Source organism: Ascaphus truei, chromosome 2, assembly GCF_040206685.1.
Source record: "Ascaphus truei isolate aAscTru1 chromosome 2, aAscTru1.hap1, whole genome shotgun sequence".
In the NCBI taxonomy this organism is placed as follows: Eukaryota; Metazoa; Chordata; class Amphibia; order Anura; family Ascaphidae; genus Ascaphus; species Ascaphus truei.
In genome coordinates, this window is record NC_134484.1 from 6,203,991 (window position 1) to 6,231,562 (window position 27,572).

The 27,572-nt window shown below is 41.9% G+C and overlaps 1 protein-coding gene across 1 annotated transcript in view; it reads right to left on the bottom strand.

Annotated features, from left to right (window-relative positions):
- Positions 1 to 4,277: 4,277 nt before the first annotated feature.
- Positions 4,278 to 27,572, bottom strand: part of EPPK1 (epiplakin 1) — a 61,483-nt gene continuing 38,188 nt past the window's right edge. The window contains exon 2 of the mRNA XM_075581172.1: positions 4,278 to 26,941. Coding sequence (XP_075437287.1) covers positions 5,933 to 26,863 — 20,931 coding nt within the window. The 5' untranslated portion in view covers positions 26,864 to 26,941 and the 3' untranslated portion in view covers positions 4,278 to 5,932. The remainder of the gene's footprint in view (positions 26,942 to 27,572) is intronic.

Genomic DNA, 27,572 nt, shown 5'->3' on the forward strand with positions numbered 1-27,572 from the left:
CTCAAGCCTGAGCCTGCCAAGGTGGAAGCCATTGTGGGGTGGCCGGTTCCCAGGACCAAAAAACAGGTGCTAGCCTTTCTGGGGATCACCGGGTATTACCGCAAGTTTGTACCCCACTACAGTGCCCTGGCCAAACCCTTGACCAACCTGATTAAAAAGAGGCTTCCTCACACGGTAACCTGGTAACAAGAGTGTGAGTGCCTTTTCAGCTCTCAAGACTACCCTGGGAAGTGCTCCAATCTTGGCAGCTCCCGACTATGACAAACGGTTCCTGATTCAAACTGATGCCTCTATCTGTGGTATCGGTGCAGAGCTGAGTCAGGTGGGTGCCGATGGAGGTGAACACCCAGTCGTGTACCTAAGCCGTAAGGTATTAGATTGGGAGGCTGCTTATGCTACAATTGAGAAGGAGTGCTTGGTCATAGTATAGGCCCTCCGCAAACTCCAACCATATGTGTATGGATGCCCTTTTGTGGTCATTACAGACCATAATCCCCTGAGCTGGTTGCAACGGGTCTCTGGGGATAATGCCAAGCTGCTGCGATGGAGTACCGTACAACACAAAAGGGGAATGAGCACGGCAATGCCGATTAACTTTCCCGGCAGGACGATCCAGGGCCATTTAAGCTCAGACCTTCAGGCGTCATGTTTGGGGATCAACCCGTTGGGGTCGCTACCCCAGCGATCTCTGCTTAAGGGGGAAGTGTGATGGTAGGAGTAAATGTGACTGCTTTTGATAAAGGTCAAGCCCTTCATTACCCCTACCGGTCAATAAAACATCTGTATTATGTGTATATATATCTATGTATTATGAAAAAATTACAGCGTTTCTTAATGACTCAGTTGAGCGGTTCATAGCATCAGGGAGAGACACAATACTATGTACACCAGTGGTTTTCAACCTTTGTTCTTTTGGGGCACCCCTAACCAGAGTACACAGTTGCTGAGGCACCCCCATAACAGGACAGGGTCATAGAAAACACAGGACACAGTGGCAGAGTCACAGGGGACAGAGACAGATAGACTGTCACAGGAGTCAGAGGGGGCTGAGTCACAGAAAACACACACACAACAGTCACAGAAAACACACACCAATAGAACAGGACAAATACACACACACTAACGTCTCTCAGTCCATGCTGTTTTGTTCCTCTGATTGACCACACCCCGCAGGCACCGCCTCCTGATTGGCTGCGGCTGGGTAATACAGATAATAAGGATGGAGGAAACTGCACAGCCCCTAGAAGCTACCCTGCTATTGGAGATCAGGGAAATCCCTCGGCATCCTTTTGATCCTCTCACGGAATCCCAGGGTGCCGCGGAACCTTAATTGGGAAACACTGATGTGGAGTACCTCAAGGATCGGTACTGGGACCCCTGCTTTTTAAATGTTTATTAATGACTTGGAGGTTGGCATCAAGAGCAAGGTATCCATCTTTGCTGATGATACTAAGTTGTGTTAGGTAGTAGAATCAGAGCAGGATGTAATTTCTCTTCAGAAGGACTTGGAGAGACTGGAAACGTGGGCAGGTAAATGGCAGATGAGGTTTAACACAGATACATGTAAGGTTATGCAATTCGGATGCAAGAATAAAAAGCCGACTTACAAATTAAATGGAGATATATTGGGGAAATCCTTGACGGAGAAGGATTTAGGAGTACTTGTAGACAGCAGGCTTAGCAATAGTGCCCAAAGTCATGCAGTAGCTGCAAAGGCAAACAAGATCGTATTTTACATCAAATGGGCAATGAATGGAAGGGAAGTAAACATAATTATGACCCTTTACAAAGCATTATTAAGGCAACACCTTGAATATGGAGTACAATTTTGGGCAGCAACCCTAAGAAAAGACATTATGGAACTAGAGAGAGTGCAGAGAAGAGCCACCAAATTAATAAAGGGGATGGACAATCTAACTTACGAGGAGAGGATAGCTAAATTAGATTTATTTACATTAGAAAACAGGCGTCTAAGAGGGAATATGATAACTATCTACAAATATATTCAGGGACAATACAAGGAGCTTTCAAAAGAACTATTCATCCCACGGGCAGAACAAAGGACTCGGGGGCAACCTGTTAGGTTGGAGGAAAGGAGATTTCACCAGTAACAAAGGAAAGGGTTCTTTACAGTAAGGGCAGTTACAATGTGGAATTCATTACCCATGGAGACTGTGATGGCAGATATAATAGATTTGTTCAAAAAAATGTTGGACATCTTTTTAGAAAGGAAATGTATACAGGGATATACCAAATAAGTATACATGGGGAAGATGTTTCTGTTTGCCTTCCTCTGGATCAATAAGTAAGTATAGATATAGGATAAAGTATCTGTTGTCTAAATTTAGCATAGGTTGAACTTGATGGACGTACGTCTTTTTTCAACCTCATCTACTATGTAACTATGTGACTATGTAACTATGTACACTATAGCTAATTGGAAAAGAAAATACAATGTGATATTTATTGTGGCTGTCTATACAATGTTTGTACAGTGAACCATGAACCCTCCCAACCCCCTCTCATTCCTCTCTGTTTTCTGTACTCACCCACCCCTTTCTTTGTTTTACTTTCTGTAGCCCCTATTTCACATACAATCCCCCAAAACCTTAATAGATCCAGCAGTATGGCTACTCAATCCTGAGACATATTCCATTCCAAAATGAGCAGCCACTTTATCTTTTGTTTTATCACAGACGAGGGAATACATGCAGGATATGGCAGAGCTTGTCCTTGATGCTGGGTAGGTGCAGTAAATGGCAGTGCTTGGCCACAATGGTTGGTATGAGTGACCATGGGTGTGGGACAGTAGCCATGAGTCCAGGCTATTGAAATGCTTAATTTAACAGGTTAGTTTTAAGGTTTGACTTAAAGGTGGGGAGAGAAGGTTCTTGGTGTATACTGAGTGTGAGGGAGTCCCACAGGTAAGGAGCAATTAGGGGGAAATGGTTTAAGGTGAGAGAGCAGTAGAGGTGAAAGGGGAGAGAGGAGACAGTTATATGTACAGCACAAGGCACGAGCAGGGGTATAACTAGAGATCAAAGATGATATGTAGCGAGGAGCAGATGAGTGGATAGACTTGATGGTAAGGAGGAAAACTTTGTAGGTGATCCAAAATTTGATGGGAAGGCAGGAGAGGAATTTAAGGAGGAAATGAGCAGAGACTGTTTTGGGAGAAAGTTAAATTATTCTAGCACCTGAATTTTTAATAGATTGTAATGGAAAACGTTGTGAGGCAGGGAGGCCTTTTAGCATTATGTTACAGTAATCCAGACAGGAGAGGATAAGGGCATGCATTAGAGTTTTAGCAGTAAACTGACACAGGAAAGCATTGGATCTTGGTAATATTATGGAAGAAGAAGTGACATTTTTAGCCATGTAGTTGAATGTGATTTGAGAAGGAAAGGGAAGAGTCAAATGTCACTCATAGGCAAGGTGCTTTGGTGTCAGGATAGATGGTAGTGCCGTTTAATGTGATGAAAATGGGGACATTTGGCCAGGTTTAGGGGGAAATATGAACAGCTCAGCTTTAGACATATTAAGTTTAAGGCGGCGGAGCAGCATCCATGAGGATATAACCAGGAGGCAATCTGAGACTTTGGACTGGATTGCAGGTATGGGGGTAGGGGTGGATAGATATATCTGCGTATAATCTGCATAGAGATGATACCTGAGGCCAAAAGAGTTGATGAGGTCAGCAAGTAATAGTGTGTAGAGAGAGAAAAGGAGAGGTCCCAGAATAGAGCCCTGAGGTAAAACCATCAGACAGATCAACAGAAGAAGTAGATATATTAGCAACAGAGACCGAAACTGTGCAATGTGAGAGATATGATGAGAACCAGAATAGAGCTTTGCTGCGGATACCAAGAGAGTTTAGAATATGAAGGAATATAAAGAAAGCAGCAAATAGATCGAGTAGCACTAGTAGGGAAAAATGACCATGAGATGTGGCTTCATGCAGATCATTGGCTACTTTAGTGAGCACAGTCTCTGTTGAGTGAGCTGTATGAAAGTCGGATTGTAAATGTACAGGAGGGCATGGGAATTAAGAAAGTTGATCATACGGGAGAGCACGAGACGTTCAAGCTATTTGGAGGCAAAAGACAGGAGGTGTACAAGCTGGTAGTTAGTAAGGTACATAGGGTCTAGGCTCGGTTTTCTGTTGGCTTATAGAATGCAAACAAAAATCTCCCACTCGTACAGAATACATACAGACATACACATACACGTCATAACTTCTCATTACTAGTGCACTAAATAAAACTCAGTACTGCGGATCATGATAACATGTTGCATGTTTATTATTTCAGACATATGTAGAAAAAGTTCCTGTGGGTCTTCCTTAACCAGGCATTGTTACCGTGCTCCAATTTAACAATAAGAGACAGGAGTAGGCAGTGGAGCATATATATATATATATATGAGTAAGCAAGCAAACTTATCAGCTCTATAATAATCCACTCTTACTGGTGTCAGTTTTAACCCAGCTTTCACTCTTTGATAACCATACAGCATTTCAGGAGTTTGGTTTCCATTCAGTAATCTGTATAGAAGTCGAATACAGTATCTTATCTGGATGCATATTTATGAATGGGAACCTAACCCCAATATCACTAGCCTGGCTCCATGTCATCATGAGGTTTTGACTCAGTCCTGTTTTTTTTTTGGCTCTTAGCCCTGTGCATTCTTGTCTTACGATGGTCCTGCACTTCTAGGGAAAGTGGAGATGTAGAGCAGCAGGAATGGGAAAAGCCATGGTGATGACACGGAGGAAGGTCGGCATTCCAATGCCTTGTTACAATTATGGCAACATTTCCAAAACGTATAAAAGCATTAGATGTTATTACACATTATTTACAAAAGGAAGAAAGAATTAAGAGGTTAGTGACCACTAGGTTCACAAGGACAGACTCAGCGAGTCCCTATTATAAGTTCTTATTCTCTGTGGCTATTAATGCAGATCTTCTTTGGTTTAAAATACTGGGATAGCCTGTATAAAGCTATCCTGGTCACTTCGGTTCCGGTGGTCCTCCTAAGTAGATTAGGCTCTTCTAAAACTAGATAACTAATTATGTGACCCGTAAAGGAATGAAGAATAACATGGATTAAGTTAGGGCCATTAACTAGGGTTGGCTGGGGAATAGTTCCAGTCAGTGCTGTTATTTTCGCATTTCATGAACCATCCTATATATTTATAGGGAAAAATTACCTAGTTTTGGAATCTCCCCATACAATGTAAAAGCCAGTACACTCTGCAGCTGTCCCTTTAACAACCTAGCCAATGAGTGGTATCATTGAAAGAAAGGTATCTTAGAGATGGGACACTACTGCATACAGAAAAGAGCCCAAGACAAACACCAGTTAGAGGAGCAGCGGGTGGAACTGGGGCTCCTGATCTCTTCTGTTGAGCAAACACATTTGAGAGGTAATATACCAAGATCTCCTGAATGACTCAGTTGATGAATTGGGTGCAATATTATATGGCTTATAGTTATCTACGAGTATTAGTTAACTACCCTATATTCTATTTGAAGTAGTAATAATAGAAGGGGATAACAAATCAATAATTTATTCGTAGGGACCACTCGAACTCAAGGGCGGCAAGGTTACAATTTTTTTTTTACCCCGTTGGGCTTCAAGGTGAACAAAAAGCTTGAAGACACAAAATGAGACAGATTCAACCCCACGCAGAGGGTCACACACATTTGGTGCACACGCACTGGTGTGCAACACGTTATACTGCTAGAAGTTGGTCACAGTTAGTATCTTGCAGTCAGTATCATGGAAGTGTCACATTTAAACGCTTTCAATTCATATTTCTACACATCTGAACCATTACTTCTTCAATTTCTTGGTATAATGTCTAGTATGGCTGATCATAGCCTGCTAAAGGCAAAACATTAGAACCATTTAAATCTCTTGCGTTGTCAATCTATTTCTTGGCCACCTCCAGCATATATAGACCAGTGTCTGGGTCTTGAATGCATCTCTTGACCAGCTGCAGGTAGGTGAGGTTCTCATGAGTGTTGGGGTCAAAGAATCCTTTGGTGTCATCAGAAGGGTCAGAAAGGATCTGGTTCATCTCTTCATCGAAATAGCCTCGTTTGTAAGCCACTTCCACAGGAACACGGTGGCTGTGCACTGGGTCGATGATGCCCCCAGTGGCAATCTGTGCTTCCAGCAGACGGATGCCGTGATCTTTCACAATAAGGTCTTTTTGCATGGCTTGGAAGAGGGAGATTTTGTCCCCGGTGTTCGGGTCAGTATAGCCAGTCACTCCTTTTTCTGCAGACAGAAGTTTATCATAAATCTCATGGCCAATCAGTCCAGCAGATAAAGCTTCATCTACAGAAAGCTTCTTATTGTGTAAAGGATCAATCACAAATCCAGTAGCTGCCTGAGCCTCAAGGAGAACCAACGCTGTCCCTGGTCTCAATATACGCTTTAACATGGCACTATAAATGTCCATCTTCTCTCTTTGTGATGGGTCTTTCTTGGATGGGACAAACACACCAGCAATGCAGCTGGTTCCTTCCAGGTATCTCTTTACCGAGTCCATCTGAGTCACCTGTTCTACTGTTTTGCTGCCCTGAGTCAGTTCATTCAAGGTACTCTGATCAATAATTTCAGACTGGAGCAGCTCAGTGGCTGTCACCTGCCTCCTGAAGCCTTTAAACTTTAAATTGTGGCTCCTCTCCTCTGTCTCCTCTATAATGGTAATGATAATTCTCAAAAAATCCCCCTGATTTAATGCCCCTGATTTGTACTTTTCAAGCAGTTCTTTCCTTTTCTCCTCAGTGATATATTTAGAGTGAAGAAGGGCCCATAGAGAAACCTTTTGTCCTTTGAACTCACCAACACTTAACTCAGTGGTCACCAGTTCTAATGCTCGTCGTATTTCATCATCAGTTTTTGCTACTGGATCTTGATCTAATTTTGTAAGAACTTGTTTAGTTTTTTCTACAGTGGCCTGGTGTTTGTTCAGCTGATCCTTGCGGGTATTTTTCAGGGTGACATTTAAGGCTTTCTGGAGTTGCTCATCTGTATGTGTTGATTCTTCAGGCTTTGGTATAGATGTTGCTATACTGACAATTTTTGTTTTTTCTAGTGCATCTTTTTTATCTTCTGTTTCATTAATAATGGATGTGATAAATTCAATTATCTCACCTATAGTCCAAGCCCCTGACATGTACTTTTGCAGAATCTCTTCCTTTTTAACTCCTGTGATGTATTTGGAGTTTAGCAGCTCCCAAACTGATAGCTTTTGACCCTTGAACTGGCCTTTGGTAATGGACACAAACACAGACTGCAGGGAACTTTGCTGGTTTTGTTTGACGGTTCCCACCTTATCTGTATCTTGAGCTGATTGTTCCTTGCTGGATCCATACGAGTTATGGCTACTATTACTTCTATTTTCTGTCGCCTCTATTATGGCGATGATTATTTTGATCATCTGATTTATACTCAATGTCCCAGACTTCAGCTTCCCCAGTAGCTCCTTCCTTTTCCCCTCTGATATGTATTTGGAGGTTAGTAGATCCCACACAGAATGTTTCTGACCTTTGAATTCTCCTACAGAGATATCAACCTGGATTGTCTTTAACAACTTGTGTATTTCCTCATCCGAGTCAAAGATTCTCATCTCATCCAAGTTGTATTCTGTCTTTAAAGATGACTTGCTGCTCTTGTTTTCTATCTCTTCAATAGTTTGAATGACAAAGGTCATGATGTCTTGGACAGTTAGTTTGTAATTCCCTAGCAGTTCTTGCCTCTTCACCTGTGTGATGTATTTGGAATGAAGAAGGTCCCACACAGAAACCTCCTGGCCTTGAAACTGTCCTGTCTTGACATGAATGCTGATACTCTGCAGGGCTTTCTGGATTTCATCCTCGTGTACTGATTGGTCAGATTTCTTGGACTGCTCCATTTGTACCTCCTGACCTTTGTGTATCTGCTCCCTCTTTTTAAGTTCTATTTCCTTTATGATTGTGGAAATAATACTAATAATTTCTTGTATGGTCAAAGTCTCTAATTTCATCTTCTCTAATAATTCTTTTCTTTTGTCTTCTGAGATATAATGAGAGTTGAGAAGTTCCCACACTGATACACTTTGTCCATTAAAATCACCTACTGTAACATCCACCTTTTCTGATTGCAACAATGTCTGATTTTGTTCATGTTGGTTAATCGAGTCTGTTGTATCCACATGTAATGATGTTGTCTGTTTGCTTTTATCTTGAGCTCTTTGTTTCTCTGTTTCAGTAATTATGCTGATGATTATCGTCATGAGTTCCTCTATGGATAAAGTGCTAGACCTAAACTTCTTAAGAAGCTCCTCTCTTTTTTCCATGGAGATGTATCGAGAATAGAGAAGTTCCCAAACAGAAAGATTCTTGCCTTGAAATTGACCAGTTGTGATATGAACAGTCTTAGACTGTAATGTAGTCTGCATTTTCTTATCTATCTGGAAATGTGATGACCTCTTGTCTTTCATCTCCAGCATATGCAGGCCAGTGTCTGGGTCTTCAGTGCATCTCATGAGCAGCTGCAGGTAGGTGAGGTTCTCATGAGTGTTGGGGTCAAAGAATCCTTTGGTGTCATCAGTGGGGTCAGAGAGGATCTGGTTCATCTCTTCATCAAAATAGCCTCGTTTGTAAGCCACTTCCACAGGGACACGGTGGCTGTGCACTGGGTCGATGATGCCCCCAGTGGCAATCTGTGCTTCCAGCAGACGGATGCCATGATCTTTCACAATAAGGTCTTTTTGCATGGCTTGGAAGAGGGAGATTTTGTCCCCGGTGTTGGGGTCAGTGTAGCCAGTCACTCCTTTTTCTGCAGAAAGAAGTTTATCATAAATCTCATGGCCAATCAATCCAGCAGATAAAGCTTCATCTACAGAAAGCTTCTTATTCTGTAAAGGATCAATCACAAATCCAGTAGCTGCCTGAGCCTCAAGGAGAACCAAAGCTGTCCCTGGTCTCAATATACGCTTTAACATGGCACTATAAATGTCCATCTTCTCTCTTTGTGATGGGTCTTTCTTGGATGGGACAAACACACCAGCAATGCAGCTGGTTCCTCCCAGGTATCTCTTTACCGAGTCCATCTGAGTCACCTGTTCTACTGTTTTGCTGCCCTGAGTCAGTTCATTCAAGGTACTCTGATCAATAATTTCAGACTGGAGCAGCTCAGTGGCTGTCACCTGCCTCCTGAAACCTTTAAATTTTAAATTGTGGCTCCTCTCCTCTGCCTCCTCTATGATGGTAATGATAATTCTCAAGATTTCTTCCTGCTTTAATGCCCCTGATTTGTATTTTTCAAGCATTTCTTTTCTTTTTTCCTCAGAAATATATTTAGAGTGAAGAAGGGCCCATAGAGAAACCTTTTGTCCTTTGAACTCACCAACACTCAACTCAGTGGTCACCAGTTCCAATGCTCGTTGCATTGCTTCATAATCCGTTTTTGCTTCTGGATCTTGAACTAATTGTGTAAGAACTTGTTTTGTGTTTTCTACAGTGACTTGGTGTTTGTTCAGCTGATCCTTACGTTTATTTTCTGGGATGTATTCGGAATGGAGAATTTCCCAGAGAGGCACCCTCTGTCCTTGGAAGTGGCCAGTCGGGACATTGACTTTGATGGCATTTAAGGCTTTCTGGAGTTGCTCATCTGTATGTGTTGATTCTTCAGGCTTTGGTAAAGAGGTTGCTTTGCTCACAATTTCTGTTTTTTCCAGTGCATCTTTTTTATCTTCTGTTTCATTAATAATAGTTGTGATGATTTTAATTATCTCATCTACAGTCCAAGCCCCTGACATGTACTTTTGCAAAATCTCTTCCTTTTTAACCCCTGTGATGTATTTGGAGTTTAGCAGCTCCCAAACTGATAGCTTTTGACCCTTGAACTGGCCTTTGGTAATTGACATAAACACCGACTTCAGGGAACTTTGCTGGTTTTCTTTGATGGTTCCCAACCTATCTGTATCTTGGGCTGACTGGTCCTTGCTAGTTCTATTCAAGTTATGGCTACTTCTGTTTTCTGTCTCCTCTATTATGGCGATGATTATTTTGATCATCTCATTTATACTGGATGTCCCAGACTTCAGCTTCCCCAATAGCTCCTTCCTTTTCCCCTCTGATATGTATTTGGAGGTCAGTAGATCCCACACAGAATGTTTCGGACCTTTGAAATCTCCTACAGAGATATCAACCTGGACAGTCTGTAAAAACTTGTGTATTTCCTCATCCGAGTCAAAGATTCTCATCTCATCCAAGTTGAATTCTTTCTTTAATGTTGACTTGCTGCCCTTGTTTTCTATCTCTTCAATAGTTTGAATGACAATGGTCATGATGTCTTGGACAGTTAATTTGTAATTCCCTAGCAGTTCTTGCCTCTTCACCTGTGTGAAGTATTTGGAGTGAAGAAGGTCCCACACAGAAACCTCCTGGCCTTGGAACTGTCCTTTCTTGACATGAATGCTGATACTCTGTAGGGCTTTCTGGATCTCATCTTCACGTACTGATTGGTCAGATTTCTTGGACTGCTCCACTGGAACCTCCTGACTTTGGTGTATCTGTTCCCTCTTTTTAAGTTCTATTTCCTTTATGATTGTGGTAATAATACTAATAATTTCTTGTATGGTCAAAGTCCCTGATTTCATCTTCTCTAATAATTCTTTTCTTTTGTCTTCTGAGATATAATGAGAGTTGAGAAGTTCCCACACTGATACACTTTGTCCATTAAAATCACCTACTGTAACATCCACCTTTTCTGATTGCAACAATGTCTGATTTTGTTCATGTTGGTTAATCGAGTCTGTTGTATCCACATATAATGATGTTGTCTGTTTGCTTTTATCTTGAGCTCTTTGTTTCTCTGTTTCAGTAATTATGCTGATGATGATCGTTATGAGTTCCTCAATGGATAAAGTGCCAGACCTGAACTTCTTAAGAAGCTCCTCTCTTTTTTCCATGGAGATGTATCGAGAATAGAGAAGTTCCCAAACAGAAACATTCTTGCCTTGGAATAGACCAGTTGTGATATGAACAGTCTTAGACTGTAATGTAGTCTGCATTTTCTTATCTATCTGGAAATATGAGGACCTCTTGTCTGTCATCTCCAGCATATGCAGGCCAGTGTCTGGGTCTTCAGTGCATCTCATGAGCAGCTGTAGGTAGGTGAGGTTCTCATGAGTGTTGGGGTCAAAGAATCCTTTGGTGTCATCAGTGGGGTCAGAGAGGATCTGGTTCATCTCTTCATCAAAATAGCCTCGTTTGTAAGCCACTTCCACAGGGACACGATGGCTGTGTACTGGGTCGATGATGCCCCCAGTGGCAATCTGTGCTTCCAGCAGACGGATGCCATGTTCTTTGACAATAAGGTCTTTTTGCATGGCTTGGAAGAGGGAGATTTTGTCCCCGGTGTTGGGGTCAGTATAGCCAGTCACTCCTTTTTCTGCAGACAGAAGTTTATCATAAATCTCATGGCCAATCAGTCCAGCAGATAAAGCTTCATCTACAGAAAGCTTCTTATTGTGTACAGGATCAATCACAAATCCAGTCGCTGCTTGAGCCTCAAGGAGAACCAAAGCTGTCCCTGGTCTCAATATACGCTTTAACATGGCACTATAAATGTCCATCTTCTCTCTTTGTGATGGGTCTTTCTTGGATGGAAAAAACACACCAGCGATGCAGCTGGTTCCTCCCAGGTATCTCTTTACCGAGTCCATCTGAGTCACTTGCTCTACTGTTTTGCTGCCCTGAGTCAGTTCATTCAAGGTACTCTGATCAATAATTTCAGACTGGAGCAGCTCAGTGGCTGTCACCTGCCTCCTGAAGCCTTTAAACTTTAAATTGTGACTCCTCTCCTCTGTCTCCTCTATAATGGTAATGATAATTCTCAAAAAATCCCCCTGATTTAATGCCCCTGATTTGTACTTTTCAAGCAGTTCTTTCCTTTTCTCCTCAGTGATATATTTAGAGTGAAGAAGGGCCCATAGAGAAACCTTTTGTCCTTTGAACTCACCAACACTTAACTCGGTGGTCACCAGTTCCAATGCTCGTCGCATTTCATCATCAGTTTTTGCTTCTGGGTTTTGATCTAATTTTGTAAGAACTTGTTTACTTTTTTCTACAGTGACCTGGTGTTTGTTCAGCTGATCCTTGCGGGTATTTTCCAGGGTGACATTTAAGGCTTTCTGGAGTTGCTCATCTGTATGTGTTGAATCTTCAGGCTTTGGTAGAGAGGTTGCTGTGCTCACAATTTCTGTTTGTTCTAGTGCATCTTTTTTATCTTCTGTTTCATTAATAATAGTTGTGATGATTTTAATGATCTCATCTACAGTCCAAGCCCCTGACATGTACTTTTGCAGAATCTCTTCCTTTTTACCTCCTGTGATGTATTTGGAGTTTAGCAGCTCCCACACTGATAGCTTTTGACCCTTGAACTGGCCTTTGGTAATGGACACAAACACAGACTTCAGGGAACTTTGCTGGTTTTCTTTGATGGTTCCCAACTTATCTGTGTCTTGGGCTGACTGGTCCTTGCTGGATCTATTCAAGTTATGGCTACTTCTACTTCTGTTTTCTGTCTCCTCTATTATGGCGATGATAATTTTGATCATCTCATTTATACTGAATGTTCCAGACTTCAGCTTCCCCAGTAGCTCCTTCCTTTTCTCCTCTGGTATGTATTTGGAGGTCAGTAGATCCCACACAGAATGTTTCTGACCTTTGAATTCTCCTACAGAGATATCAACCTGGATTGTCTTTAACATTTTGTGTATTTCCTCATCCGAGTCAAATATTTTAATGTCATCCAAGCTGTATTCTGCCTTTAAAGATGACTTGCTGCTCTTGTTTTCTATCTCTTCAATAGCTTGAATGACAAAGGTCATGATGTCTTGGACACTTACTTTGTAATTCCCTAGCAGTTCTTGCCTCTTCACCTGTGTGATGTATTTGGAATGAAGAAGGTCCCACACAGAAACCTCCTGACCTTGAAACTGTCCTTTCTTGACATGAATGCTGATACTCTGTAGGGCTTTTTGGATCTCATCCTCATGTACTGATTGGTCAGATTTCTTGGACTGCCCCATTTGTACCTTCTGACCTTTGTTTATCTGCTCCCTCTTTTTAAGTTCTATTTCCTTTATGATTGTGGTAATAATACTAATAATTTCTTGTATGGTCAAAGTCCCTGATTTCATCTTCTCTAATAATTCTTTTCTTTTGTCTTCTGAGATATAATGAGAGGTGAGAAGTTCCCAAACTGATACACTTTGTCCATTAAAATCCCCTACAGTGACATCCACCTTTTCTGATTGCAACAATGTCTGATTTTGTTCATGTTGGTTAATCGAGTCTGTTGTATCCACATGTAATGATGTTGTCTGTTTGCTTTTATCTTGAGCTCTTTGTTTCTCTGTTTCAGTAATTATGCTGATGATGATCGTTATGAGTTCCTCAATGGATAAAGTGCCAGACCTGAACTTCTTAAGAAGCTCCTCTCTTTTTTCCATGGAGATGTATCGAGAATAGAGAAGTTCCCAAACAGAAACATTCTTGCCTTGGAATAGACCAGTTGTGATATGAACAGTCTTAGACTGTAATGTAGTCTGCATTTTCTTATCTATCTGGAAATATGAGGACCTCTTGTCTGTCATCTCCAGCATATGCAGGCCAGTGTCTGGGTCTTCAGTGCACCTCATGAGCAGCTGTAGGTAGGTGAGGTTCTCATGAGTGTTGGGGTCAAAGAATCCTTTGGTGTCATCAGTGGGGTCAGAGAGGATCTGGTTCATCTCTTCATCAAAATAGCCTCGTTTGTAAGCCACTTCCACAGGGACACGATGGCTGTGCACTGGGTCGATGATGCCCCCAGTGGCAATCTGTGCTTCCAGCAGACGGATGCCATGATCTTTGACAATAAGGTCTTTTTGCATGGCTTGGAAGAGGGAGATTTTGTCCCCGGTGTTGGGGTCAGTATAGCCAGTCACTCCTTTTTCTGCAGACAGAAGTTTATCATAAATCTCATGGCCAATCAGTCCAGCAGATAAAGCTTCATCTACAGAAAGCTTCTTATTGTGTAAAGGATCAATCACAAATCCAGTCGCTGCCTGAGCCTCAAGGAGAACCAAAGCTGTCCCTGGTCTCAATATACGCTTTAACATGGCACTATAAATGTCCATCTTCTCTCTTTGTGATGGGTCTTTCTTGGATGGGACAAGCACACCAGCAATGCAGCTGGTTCCTCCCAGGTATCTCTTTACCGAGTCCATCTGAGTCACCTGTTCTACTGTTTTGCTGCCCTGAGTCAGTTCATTCAAGGTACTCTGATCAATAATTTCAGACTGGAGTAGCTCAGTGGCTGTCACCTGCCTCCTGAAACCTTTAAATTTTAAATTGTGGCTCCTCTCCTCTGCCTCCTCAATAATGGTAATGATAATTCTCAAGATTTCTTCCTGCTTTAATGCCCCTGATTTGTACTTTTCACGCATTTCTTGTCTTTTCTCCTCAGAAATATATTTAGAGTGAAGAAGGGCCCATAGAGAAACCTTTTGTCCTTTGAACTCACCAACATTCAACTCAGTGGTCACCAGTTCCAATGCTCGTTGCATTGCTTCATAATCCGTTTTTGCTTCTGGATCTTGAACTAATTGTGTAAGAACTTGTTTTGTGTTTTCTACAGTGACTTGGTGTTTGTTCAGCTGATCCTTACGTTTATTTTCTGGGATGTATTCGGAATGGAGAATTTCCCAGAGAGGCACCCTCTGTCCTTGGAACTGGCCAGTCGGGACATTGACTTTGATGGCATTTAAGGCTTTCTGGAGTTGCTCATCTGTATGTATTGATTCTTCAGGCTTTGGTAGAGAGGTTGCTGTGCTCACAATTTCTGTTTTTTCCAGTGCATCTTTTTTATCTTCTGTTTCATTAATAATAGTTGTGATGATTTTAATTATCTCATCTACAGTCCAAGCCCCTGACATGTACTTTTGCAAAATCTCTTCCTTTTTAACCCCTGTGATGTATTTGGAGTTTAGCAGCTCCCACACTGATAGCTTTTGACCCTTGAACTGGCCTTTGGTAATTGACATAAACACCGACTTCAGGGTACTTTGCTGGTTTTCTTTGATGGTTCCCAACTTATCTGTATCTTGGGCTGACTGGTCCTTGCTGGTTCTATTCAAGTTATGGCTACTTCTGTTTTCTGTCTCCTCTATTATGGCAATGATTATTTTGATCATCTCATTTATACTGGATGTCCCAGACTTCAGCTTCCCCAGTAGCTCCTTCCTTTTCCCCTCTGATATGTATTTGGAGGTCAGTAGATCCCACACAGAATGTTTCGGACCTTTGAAATCTCCTACAGAGATATCAACCTGGACAGTCTGTAAAAACTTGTGTATTTCCTCATCCGAGTCAAAGATTCTCATCTCATCCAAGTTGAATTCTTTCTTTAATGTTGACTTGCTGCCCTTGTTTTCTATCTCTTCAATAGTTTGAATGACAATGGTCATGATGTCTTGGACAGTTAATTTGTAATTCCCTAGCAGTTCTTGCCTCTTCACCTGTGTGAAGTATTTGGAGTGAAGAAGGTCCCACACAGAAACCTCCTGGCCTTGGAACTGTCCTTTCTTGACATGAATGCTGATACTCTGTAGGGCTTTCTGGATCTCATCTTCATGTACTGATTGGTCAGATTTCTTGGACTGCTCCACTGGAACTTCCTGACTTTGGTGTATCTGTTCCCCTTTTTTAAGTTCTGTTGCTTTTAAAGTAGTGGTAATGATACTAATAATTTCTTGTATGGTCAAAGTCCCTGATTTCATCTTCTCTAATAATTCTTTTCTTTTGTCTTCTGAGATATAATGAGAGTTGAGAAGTTCCCACACTGATACACTTTGTCCATTAAAATCACCTACAGTGACATTCACCTTTTCTGATAGTAATAATGTCTGAATTTGTTCATGTTGGTTAATCGAGTCTGTTGTATCCACATGTAATGATGTTGTCTGTTTGCTTTTATCTTGAGCTCTTTGTTTCTCTGTTTCAGTAATTATGCTGATGATTATCGTCATGAGTTCCTCTATGGATAAAGTGCCAGACTGGAACTTCTTAAGAAGCTCCTCTCTTTTTTCCATGGAGATGTATCGAGAATAGAGAAGTTCCCAAACAGAAACATTCTTGCCTTGGAATTGACCAGTTGTGATATGAACAGTCTTAGACTGTAATGTAGTCTGCATTTTCTTATCTATCTGGAAATATGAGGACCTCTTGTCTTTCATCTCCAGCATATGCAGACCAGTGTCTGGGTCCTCAGTGCATCTCATTAGCAGCTGCAGGTAGGTGAGATTTTCATGAGTGTTGGGGTCAAAAAATCCTTTGGTGTCATCAGTAGGGTCAGAGAGGATCTGGTTCATCTCTTCATCAAAATAGCCTCGTTTGTAAGCCACTTCCACAGGGACACGGTGGCTGTGCACTGGGTCGATGATGCCCCCAGTGGCAATTTGTGCTTCCAGCAGACGGATGCCATGATCTTTCACAATAAGGTCTTTTTGCATGGCTTGGAAGAGGGAGATTTTGTCCCCGGTGTAGGGGTCAGTGTAGCCAGTCACTCCTTTTTCTGCAGACAGAAGTTTATCATAAATCTCATGGCCAATCAGTGCAGCAGATAAAGCTTCATCTACAGAAAGCTTCTTATTGTGTACAGGATCAATCACAAATCCAGTCGCTGCCTGAGCCTCAAGGAGAACCAAAGCTGTCCCTGGTCTCAATATACGCTTTAACATGGCACTATAAATGTCCATCTTCTCTCTTTGTGATGGGTCTTTCTTGGATGGGACAAGCACACCAGCAATGCAGCTGGTTCCTCCCAGGTATCTCTTTACCGAGTCCATCTGAGTCACCTGTTCTACTGTTTTGCTGCCCTGAGTCAGTTCATTCAAGGTACTCTGATCAATAATTTCAGACTGGAGCAGCTCTGTAGCTGTCACCTGCCTTCTGAAACCTTTAAACTTTAAATTGCGGCTCCTCTCCTCTGCCTCCTCAATGATGGTAATGACAATTTTCAAGATTTCGCCCTGCTTTAATGCCCCTGATTTGTACTTTTCAAGCATTTCTTTTCTTTTCTCCTCAGAAATATATTTAGAGTGAAGAAGGGCCCATAGAGAAACCTTTTGTCCTTTGAACTCACCAACACTCAACTCAGTGGTCACCAGTTCCAATGCTCGTTCCATTGCTTGATAATCAGTTTTTGCTTCTGGTTCTTGAACTAATTTTGTAAGAACTTGTTTTGTTTTTTCTACAGTGACCTGGTGTTTGTTCAGCTGATCCTTGCGGGTATTTTCTGGGATGTATTCGGAGTGGAGAATTTCCCAGAGAGCCACCATCGGTCCTTGGAACTGGCCAGTTGGGACATTGACTTTGATGGCATTTAATGCTTTCTGGAGTTGCTCATCTGTATGTGTTGATTCTTCAGGCTTTGGTAGAGAGGTTGCTGTGCTCACAATTTCTGTTTTTTCAAGTGCATCTTTTTTATCTTCTGTTTCATTAATAATAGTTGTGATGATTTTAATTATCTTATCTATAGTCCAAGCCCCTGACATATACTTTTGCAGAATCTCTTCCTTTTTATTTCCTGTGATGTATTTGGAGTTTAGCAGCTCCCAAACTGATAGCTTTTGACCCTTCAACTGGCCTTTGGTAATGGACACAAACACCGACTTCAGGGAACTTTGCTGGTTTTCTTTGATGGTTCCCACCTTATCTGTATCTTGGGCTGACTGGTCCTTGCTGGATCCATTCAAGTTATGGCTACTTTTACTTCTGTTTTCTGTCTCCTCTATTATGGCGATGATTATTTTGATCATCTCATTTATACTGAATGTTCCAGACTTCAGCTTACCCAGTAGCTCCTTCCTTTTCCCCTCTGATATGTATTTGGAGGTCAGTAGATCCCACACAGAATGTTTCTGACCTTTGAATTCTCCTACAGAGATATCAACCTGGATTGTTTTTAAAATCTTGTGTATTTCTTCATCCGAGTCAAAGATTCTCACCTTATCTAAGCTGTATTCTGCCTTTAAAGATGACTTGCTGCTCTTGTTTTCTATCTCTTCAATAGTTTGAATGACAATGTTCATGATTTCTTGGACAGTTAGTTTGTAATCCCCTAGCAGTTCTTGCCTCTTCTCCTGTGTGATGTATTTGGAGTGAAGAAGGTCCCACACAGAAACCTCCTGGCCTTGAAACTGTCCTTTCTTGACATGAATGCTGATACTCTGTAGGGCTTTCTTGATCTCATCCTCATGTACTGATTGGTCAGATTTCTTGGACTGCTCCATTTGTACCTCCTGACCTTTGTGTATCTGCTCCCTCTTTTTAAGTTCTGTTTCCTTTATGATGGTGGTAATAATACTAATAATTTCTTGTATGGTCAAAGTCCCTGATTTCATCTTCTCTAATAATTCTTTTCTTTTGTCTTCTGAGATATAATGAGAGTTGAGAAGTTCCCACACTGATACACTTTGTCCATTAAAATCCCCTACTGTGACATCCACCTTTTCTGATTGCAACAATGTCTGATTTTGTTCATGTTGGTTAATCGAGTCTGTTGTATCCACATGTATTGATGTTGTTTGTTTGCTTTTATCTTTAGCTCTTTGTTGCTCTGTCTCAGTAATTATGCTGATAATGATAGTTATTAGCTCCTCAATGGATAAAGTGCCAGACCGGAAGTTCTTAAGAAGCTCCTCTCTTTTTTCTGTGGAGATGTACTGAGAATAGAGAAGTTCCCAAACAGAAACATTCTTGCCTTGGAATTGACCAGTTGTGACATGAACAGTCTTCGATTGTAATGTAGCCTGCATTTTCTTATCTATCTGGAATTCTGAAGACCTGTTGTCTTTCATCTCCAGCATATGCAGGCCAGTGTCTGGGTCCACAGTGCATCTCATGAGCAACTGCATGTAGGTGAGGTTCTCATTTGTATTTGGGTCAAAGAATCCTTTGGTATCATCAGTGGGGTCAGAGAGGATCTGGTTCATCTCCTCATCAAAATAGCCACGTTTGTAAGCCACTTTCACAGGGACACGGTGACTATGCACTGGGTCAATGATACCCCCAGTGGCAATCTGTGCTTCCAGCAGATGGATGCCGTGATCTTTCACAATGAGATCTTTTTTTATTGCTTGGAAAAGAGAGATTTTGTCCCCGGTGTTGGGGTCCGTGTAGCCAGTCACTCCTCTTTCAGCAGACAGAAGTTTATCATAAATCTCATGGCCAATCAACCTAGCAGATAAAGCTTCATCAACAGAAAGCTTCTTATTTTTTACAGGGTCAGTTACAAATCCAGTGGCTGCCTGAGCCTCAAGGAGAACCATAGCTGTATCTGGTCTCATTATATGCTTCAACATAGCATCATATATGGTCATCTTCTCTCTCTTTGTTGGATCAAGTTTAGAAGGCACAAGCACCCCAGCAATGCAACTGGTTCCTTCAAGATACCTTTTAACCGAATTGTTTTTAGCAATATCACTCACTGTCTGCTTGCTCTGCTCCAACCTTTCAAGTGTTTCTTTGTTAATAATTTCTGCATTATACAATTCAGATGCTGTAATTTGCTGTCTCAGTCCTTGAAACCAGATATCATTCCTACTTCTTTCCTTTTCTTCAATGAGTGCTAGGATAACATTGATGATGGTTTTAAGGATGGATGATGTCTCAGTTTTGTATTTCTTTATGAGTTCCTTTCTCTTCTCTTCCGAGATGTAGTCAGAACACAGAAGCTCCCACAGTGAAATATCTTGGTCTTTGAATTTTCCTACATTCATTTTCAACTTTGTGGACTTCAGGACATTTCTTGTTGGGTCATCAATATAGAAATAATCATCACGTCTCTCAACCAGTTGAAGTAGATACATCCCAGTTTTTGGGTCTTTGATGCACCTCTCCAGCATCGTTTTGTAAGTTATCTTTTCTTTTGTGTTGGGGTCCACAAATCCTTTTTTTCCATTAACAGCATCCAATATCATAATGTACATATATTCATCTAAGTAACCTTTCTTGTAGGCTACCTCTAGAGGCACTCTGTGACTGTAAATTGGATCAACAATACCACCAGTAGCCACCTGGGCTTCCAAAAGATAAAGACCGTGATCTTTTTTTACAATATTTTTTTGGATGGCTTGGAAAAGGGATATCTTGACGTCAGATTTGGGATCTGTAAATCCAGTAACGGCTTTCTCAGCAATTTGAAGCTGTTCTTGAACTTCATTATTAACCAGACCTACAGATAAAGCCTCAGAGACAGAGAACTTCTGATTTGTTACAGGATCTATAAGGAATCCAGTAGCAGCTTGAGCCTCAAGAAGTTTTAAGCCAATATCTTTCTCTAGAATACCTCTCTTCATGGCTTCATTGACGCTGATTGTCTCATTGTTTGGTGACACCAAAACACCAGCAATGCAGCTTGTTCCCTCCAAGTATCTTTTCACTGAGTCCATTTGGGCAACCTTCTCCACAGTTATCTTGCTTTCTTTCAGATTATCAAGTGTCTTTTTGTCAATTATCTCTGCATTGAACAAGTCTGTGGCTGCCACTTCACCCCTGAGCCCCTTGAATTTTAAACCACTACTTTTGACCTCGTTCTCCTGTATAAGAGTAGTGAGGATTGATACCAGCTGTTCCATAGTTAGAACGCCCATTGTATATTGTTTTACAAGCTCTCTCCTTTTGAGATCCGTGATATAGTGAGAGGTAAGTATTTCCCATATAGATACCGTTTGATTCTTGAACTTTCCAAAGTACATTTGCAGGGTTTTCGATCGGAACTCTTCTTTCATTTTGTCAGTAATGTAAAAGTAGTTCTCCCCTTTCTTCACCACCTGGAGAAGGTACAATCCAGTTTCAGGGTCTTGGATACATCTTTCTACAAGTTGCAGATAAGTGAGGTTCTCGTGGGTGTTGGGATCAAAGAACCCTTTGGTATCATCACTAGGATCAGAGAGGATCTTGTTCATTTCCTCATTAAAATAGCCACGCTTGTAAGCCACTTCTACAGGGACTCTGTGACTGTGTACTGGATCAATAATGCCACCTGTGGCAATCTGGGCTTCCAGAAGGCGGATTCCATGACACTCAATTATAAGTGTCCTGTTCATAGCCTGAAACAGGGAAATTTTTTCTTCATTGTTAGGATCTGTGTATCCAGTTACAGCTTTCTCTGCAGAGAGTAACTTATCATATATTTCATGTCCTATCAGCCCTTTGGCCATTGCTTCATCTACAGAAAGCTTCTCATTCTTCACTGGGTCAATAATAAATCCAGTGGCTGCTTGAGCCTCTAAAAGCACCAAGGCAGTTCCTGGTCTCAGAATTCGTTTCCACATGGCCTCATAAATGCTTATTTTCTTGTTAGTGGACTGTAGGAGTACTCCAGCTATGCAGTTTGTGCCTTGCAGATAACGCTGTACATTGTCCATTTCTGTGACTTCCATGATAGTTTTCTTGCCCAGGCTAAGCTCATCTAGGGTTTGCTTGTCTATCACCTCTGACTGGAACAGGTCACTGGCCGACACCTGTTTCCGGAGACCTTTAAACTTTATATTTTTGCTAGCACTTTCTGTCTCTTGGATGATGGTAGTGACAGTTTTTATGACCTGTTGGAGCACATCAGAACTGGTGCTGTTGTACATGCATAGTAGCTCTTTCAGTTTGCTCATGCTGATGTATTCAGAGTTCAGAAGGTCCCAGACAGAGACAGGTTGGCCTTTGAATCTTCCCACTTCCACATTGACATTTACAGATTTTAGCACAGCGATGGTGTGTGCTTCAGCATAAAAGGCAGCGCTTTCAGAAATAGACAGCAGCAAAAGACCTGTATCTGTGTCCACATGACATCTTTCCTTTAGCTGCAAGTAGGTTAGGTTTTCTTTGGTGTTTGGATCAAAGTATATCTTGAGAGCCTGTGTGGGGTTGGACAAGTCCATTTCTTCATCCAGAAAGCCCATCTTGTAAGCCACTTTCAGTGGGACATAATGACAGTGGGTTGGGTCAATAATCCCACCGGATGCCACCTGAGCTTGGAGCAGGGGGATCCCTTCTGCCTTTGGAATACGTTCTTTGCTGATAGCTTGTCCTAGAGAGATTTTGTTCCCTGTATATGGGTCCGTGTACCCAATCACGGCACTTTCTGCAACCAAGAGCTTTTCATGAAGTTCTGGCCCCACAACCCCAGTTTTCACTGCACTGTCCACAGAGAGTCTCTGATTCAGTATTGGATCAATCACAAACCCGGTAGCTGCCTGAGCTTCTAACAGCATTAGTCCATTGGCAGGCATAATGAAGTTCTTTTTCATTGCTTGATAAATGCTCATCTTCTCTTTTGTGGGCTGTAGGAAAACCCCAGTGATGCAACCTGTACCTTGCAAGCACTTCTTCACACTCTCCATCTCTGACACTTCCTCAATGGTCTTCAGCCCCTGTGCAAGCTCTTCAAATGTCTTTTGACTAATGATGCCCACATCCAACAACCTCACGGCAGGGACATTTCCTCGCAGGCCTTTGAAACTAATATGAGTCGTTACTTTGATTTCATTATCCTTGACAATTTGTAGAATTTTTGCAGTCAGCTCCTGAAGGTTGGATTTCTTGGACTTGTATTCTTCCAGGATTTCATTTCTCTGCTCTTCTGTGAAGTAGCCAGAATGAATCAGATCCCACAATGTCATGTTTCGCTCTTCAATCCTGGTGTTTTTGAACACCCGTCTTACTTCCTCATCAGAGTGCATGTTATCCATTGGGACCTCGAAAAAATCTTCATGCACAGGGAGCAAATGGATGCCAGTAGTTTTATCCTGTTGTGAGCGACTGATGAGCTGTGCGTAAGTCACCATTTCCTTGGTAGTGGGATCATAGTAGGTTTTATTTGCATCTGTAGGCGTGGAGAGGTTTTTATGCATTTCTTCATTAAAGTAACCATGCTTATTAGCTACTGCAACTGGGAGATGGAAGTTATTAACTGGATCAATGATTCCTCCGGTGGCCAGTTGGACTTCTAAGAGCTGTGTGGCATGTTTTTCATCCACAAGGCCCTTTTTCATGGCCTGAAAGAGTGATATTTTCTCTCCTGTATATGGGTCTGTGTAACCTGTTACAGCCTCTTCTGCTGACAGCAGTTTTTCATAGAACTGTGGACCAATAATGTCTGTTCTGAGTGCCTCTTCAACAGAGAGTTTCTGATTGTTTACTGGGTCAATTATAAAGCCAGTTGCCGCCTGGGCTTCAAGCAATGGCAGAATTGTACTAGATGACAGAATATTCTTTTTTGTTGCCTCGTAGAAATCAATTCTTTCGTTAGATGGTTTCATAATGATGCCGCCGAGGATACCAAAACCATGTAGGTGCTTTTGAACCTCTTCCATTTTTAATACATCTTCCGTGGTTACCTTTCCTTCCAGGATCTGCTCAAATAGCTCTTTGTCGATGATCTCAGACTCTAGCAACTGAGAAATGTTGACCTGGCCTCTAATCGCGGGGAAACTGATGTTAGAACATTTTTTGATTTCCTCTTTTATCAATGTGGTGATTTGCTCCAGTGTCATTTTTCTTAACTTGTACTGCTGTAAGATGTCTCTCCTCTTCCACTCACTGAAGTACTCAGAGTTAATCAGCACCCACGCTGAAAGAGTTTGCCCTTCGAACCTACCATATTTCACATAGATCTCCAAATTCCTTAAGGAGTCCTTGACGAAGTCATCAACGCTAAACTGGCTCTTCTTACTGTGTAGGGGAAGTAGGCAGAGCTCAGTTGAAGGTTCTATTATGCACTTTTCTTTAAGCTGCATGTAGGTGAGATTTTCATTGGTGTTTGGATCGAAAAACCCTTTAGTATCATCACTTGGATCTGAAAGAATGATATTCATTTTTTTGTCAAAATACCCACGCTTGTAAGCAACTTCAACAGGAATCCTGTGGCTGTTTATTGGGTCAATGATGCCGCCAGTGGCAATTTGGGCTTCTAGAAGTCGAATTCCATGTTCCTTCACAATCAAGTCCTTGCTCATGGCCTGGAAGAGGGAGATCATTTCATCTGTGTAAGGATCTTTGTAACCAGTCACTGATTTCTCTGCTGACAACAGCTTCTCATAGAATTCTAGGCCAATTACTTTGGCCCTAAGAGCCTCTTCTACTGAATATTTTCGGTTTTCTACTGGATCAATTACAAAGCCTGTTGCTGCCTGAGCTTCTAAGAGGATGAGTGATGTCCCTGGCCTTAAAAGTCCTTTCTTCCTTGCTTGGTAGATACCAATCTTCTCTTGAGTCTCTGTAACGATAAGTCCACTAATACTTCCAGTGCCTTGCAGGTATTTCTTTACGGTGTCAATCTTTACCACGTCCTTAGCCGACGTTTCACCTTGCTGTAGCTTTTCAAACAAGTCTTTGTTGATAATTTCAGAATTCAGCAGCTGTCCGGGAGTCACAGATTCCCTAAGTCCCTCAAATGTGATCTTGGTGGTAGAGACGAGTTGTTGAATGGCTGTGGCAATCTTGCTAGCTAACTCTTCCACTGAAATACTTCCTGATTTATATTGCTTAACGAAAGACTCCCTTTGCTCAGTTGTAAAATAGTCAGAGAATAGAAGTTTCCAAAGGGAGACTGGTTGCCCTTTGTATTTCCCTGATGTCACAGTCACTTTTGCGGTTTTGAAAGCCACTTGCGTCTGGTAATCTATAAATGTATGTGATGTTTTGAGTACATCCTCTTTATCGAACAATGGAAAGAGACAGAGGCCTGTGTGAGGATCAACAACGCATTTCTGCAAAAGCTGGGCATAAGTCATATTTTTTTTAGAGTTGGGGTCAAAAAAACCCTTAGTGTCATCTGTTTGATCTAGTAAACTCTTGTTCATTTCTTCATCGAAGTAGCCACGCTTGTAAGCCACCTCCAATGGGAGACGATGCTTCTGCACTGGATCAATTATGCCGCCAGTGGCAATCTGTGCTTCCAGAAGATGGATGCCATGATCTTTCCCAATGAAACCTTTCTTTATGGCTTGGAAGAGAGAAATCTTTGTCCCAGTGTATGGATCCTTGTATCCTGTCACAGCTTTTTCTGCAGAGAGTAACTTCTCACGAAACTCTGGCCCAACCAGGCTGATTTTAACTGCATCATCCACGGTGAATTTCACATTCCTCACGGGGTCCACCAAAAATCCAGTGGCTGCTTGGGCTTCTAGCAGGGCCATGGAAGTACCTGGCATAACAAGATGCTCTTTCATTGCTTGGTAAATGCTTTTCCTCTCATTGGTAGACAGTATAGCCACACCAGCAATACACCCCGTTCCCTCAAGGTACTGTTTCACTGATTCTCTTTCAGCAACCTGTTGAACAGAAGTATTTCCCTGTTGTAGGTCTTTGTAAGTTTGTTTATCAATGATCATGGAGTCCAGCAACTCTTCACTTGTGACTGTGACCCTTAAGCCTTGGAAGGTGAGTTTCAGAGGGAGAAAGTACAGCCTTGAGTCAGGGTCAACAGTACACCTCTTTTTCAGCTCCAGATAAGTGACCATTTCATTAGTGTTTGGATCCAGGAATCCCTTTGGACCATTAATAGGGTCAGATATTATGTTGGACATCTCCTCATTGAACAAGCCCTGCTTGTAGGCAACTTCAATTGGAACACGGTGACTGTGAACTGGGTCAATGATGCCTCCTGTGGCAACCTGGACTTCAAGCAGATTAAGGCCCTGTTTTTTATCAATAAGCTCTTTCTTTATAGCTTGGAAAAGGGAGATCTTGTTTCCTGTGTATGGGTCAGTAAATCCAGTCACTGCCCTTTCAGCATTCACCAGTTTCTCTTTGAGTTCAAGTCCCACCAGTCCCTCCTGAATGGCCTGTGTGACAAAGAACTTTGCATTGCTCACTGGGTCAGTGATGAAGCCAGTGGCTGCTTGAGCTTCCAGCAGAGCAACTGCTGAGTCTGACGTGAGAAAGTTCTGCTTCATAGCATGGTAAATGCTCATTTTCTCTTTGGTACTCTCTATGTAAACACCATCAATGCTTCCCAATCCATGCAGGTACTGCTGAACATTCTGCAGTTTCCCCACCTTCTCCAATGTCATTTTGCCTTGTTTGATGTCATCGTATAAAGCTTGATCAATGATGTTGGCCATTAAAAGCTGGTCTGATGTCACAGGCTTCCTCAGTCCCTGCAAAGTATCTTTCAGAGGCAGCAGTGGTAACCCAGTTTCTGCATCTGTGATGCATTTGGCCAATAGCTCCTGGTAAGTCGAATACTCTTGTGTGTTGGGGTCAAGATAGCATTTGGCAGCTTCAGTGCTTTCAGAGAGTATTTTGTACATTTCTTGATCTATGTAGTTAAGTTTGTAGGCCTCTGACAAAGATACACAGTTGCTGCTCACTGGGTCAATTACACCACCGGTGGCTATTTGAGCCTCCAGGAAACGTATTGCATCATTTTTAACAACCAGACTCTTCTTGAATGCTTGGAAGAGAGAGACTGTTTCATCCTTGAGTTTGTATCCAGTCACAGCATTTGTTGCAGAGGTCAGTTCTTTGTGGTACTCTGGCCCGACAACCCCATTATGGATGGCTTCCTCAACGGACAGTCTTTGGTTGGTTGTTGGGTCAATGATGTAACCAGTGGCAGCCTGGGCTTCCAGCAGAGCCAAAGCCACTGTACCTGACACCAGCTTCTTCAGCAGAGCTTGGTAGATGCTGACTTTCTCCTTGGTGTGTTCCACTAAGAAGCCAGCAATGCAGGTGGAGATCTTGCTTGCTTTGATATCCTGGGAGATCTTGAGGCCTTGCAAAGGCTGTCCATCCACTACATTTATTGCGTGCTCCATTGTCCTAGTTGATGTTATGCCCCGAGATTTTGTACCGCTCTCTGGTCTTTATCCTCTTCTCAGATGGAACAGCAATGTCTGTAAATAGAAGACAAGAGGGTTATTACATTTTAGAGAACGCTGCAGTCAGAGGACTGATGCACTGTAGTACTTAAAGCAGTGGTTTCCAAAATGTTCTTGTTTAAAGAACCCTATGTGAAATTCTGAGGAACCCCAACGCTCTCTAACAGCGCCTCTGAGATCAGACGCATTGTAAATTCTTCTCTATTTGGTACAATTTTAAAATGATCTTAAAACTACAGGAAACCCTCTAGAGATGCTCGAGGAGCCCTAGGGTTCATAGGAACCCAGGTTGAAAAAAAATGACAAAGTCTGGAGCACAACAGCCTTTCTGGGGACTGCAGAAAGGCTGTTGTGGGTTCAATCCATGCCTGGGTCACTTTCATTTATTCTAATCTTAACTAAAACCTGTTCGCTTGTTGGCTCCTATTCAATATGCTGTGAAGCTGCTTTCCAGTTCTGCAGATCAGCTGAGTTTAAATGAACTGAACTACAATCTTGTATAGGAAAAATGACAAAAACTGAAGCATACAGTATGCTTCCAAAATCAGGGCTCTAAAGTGTGCAGGTACAACCAAAGTAATATATAACAATGTCATTTGTATGTATATGTAATTAGAACCATGATGAAGTTGGTGATGTGTCTGGG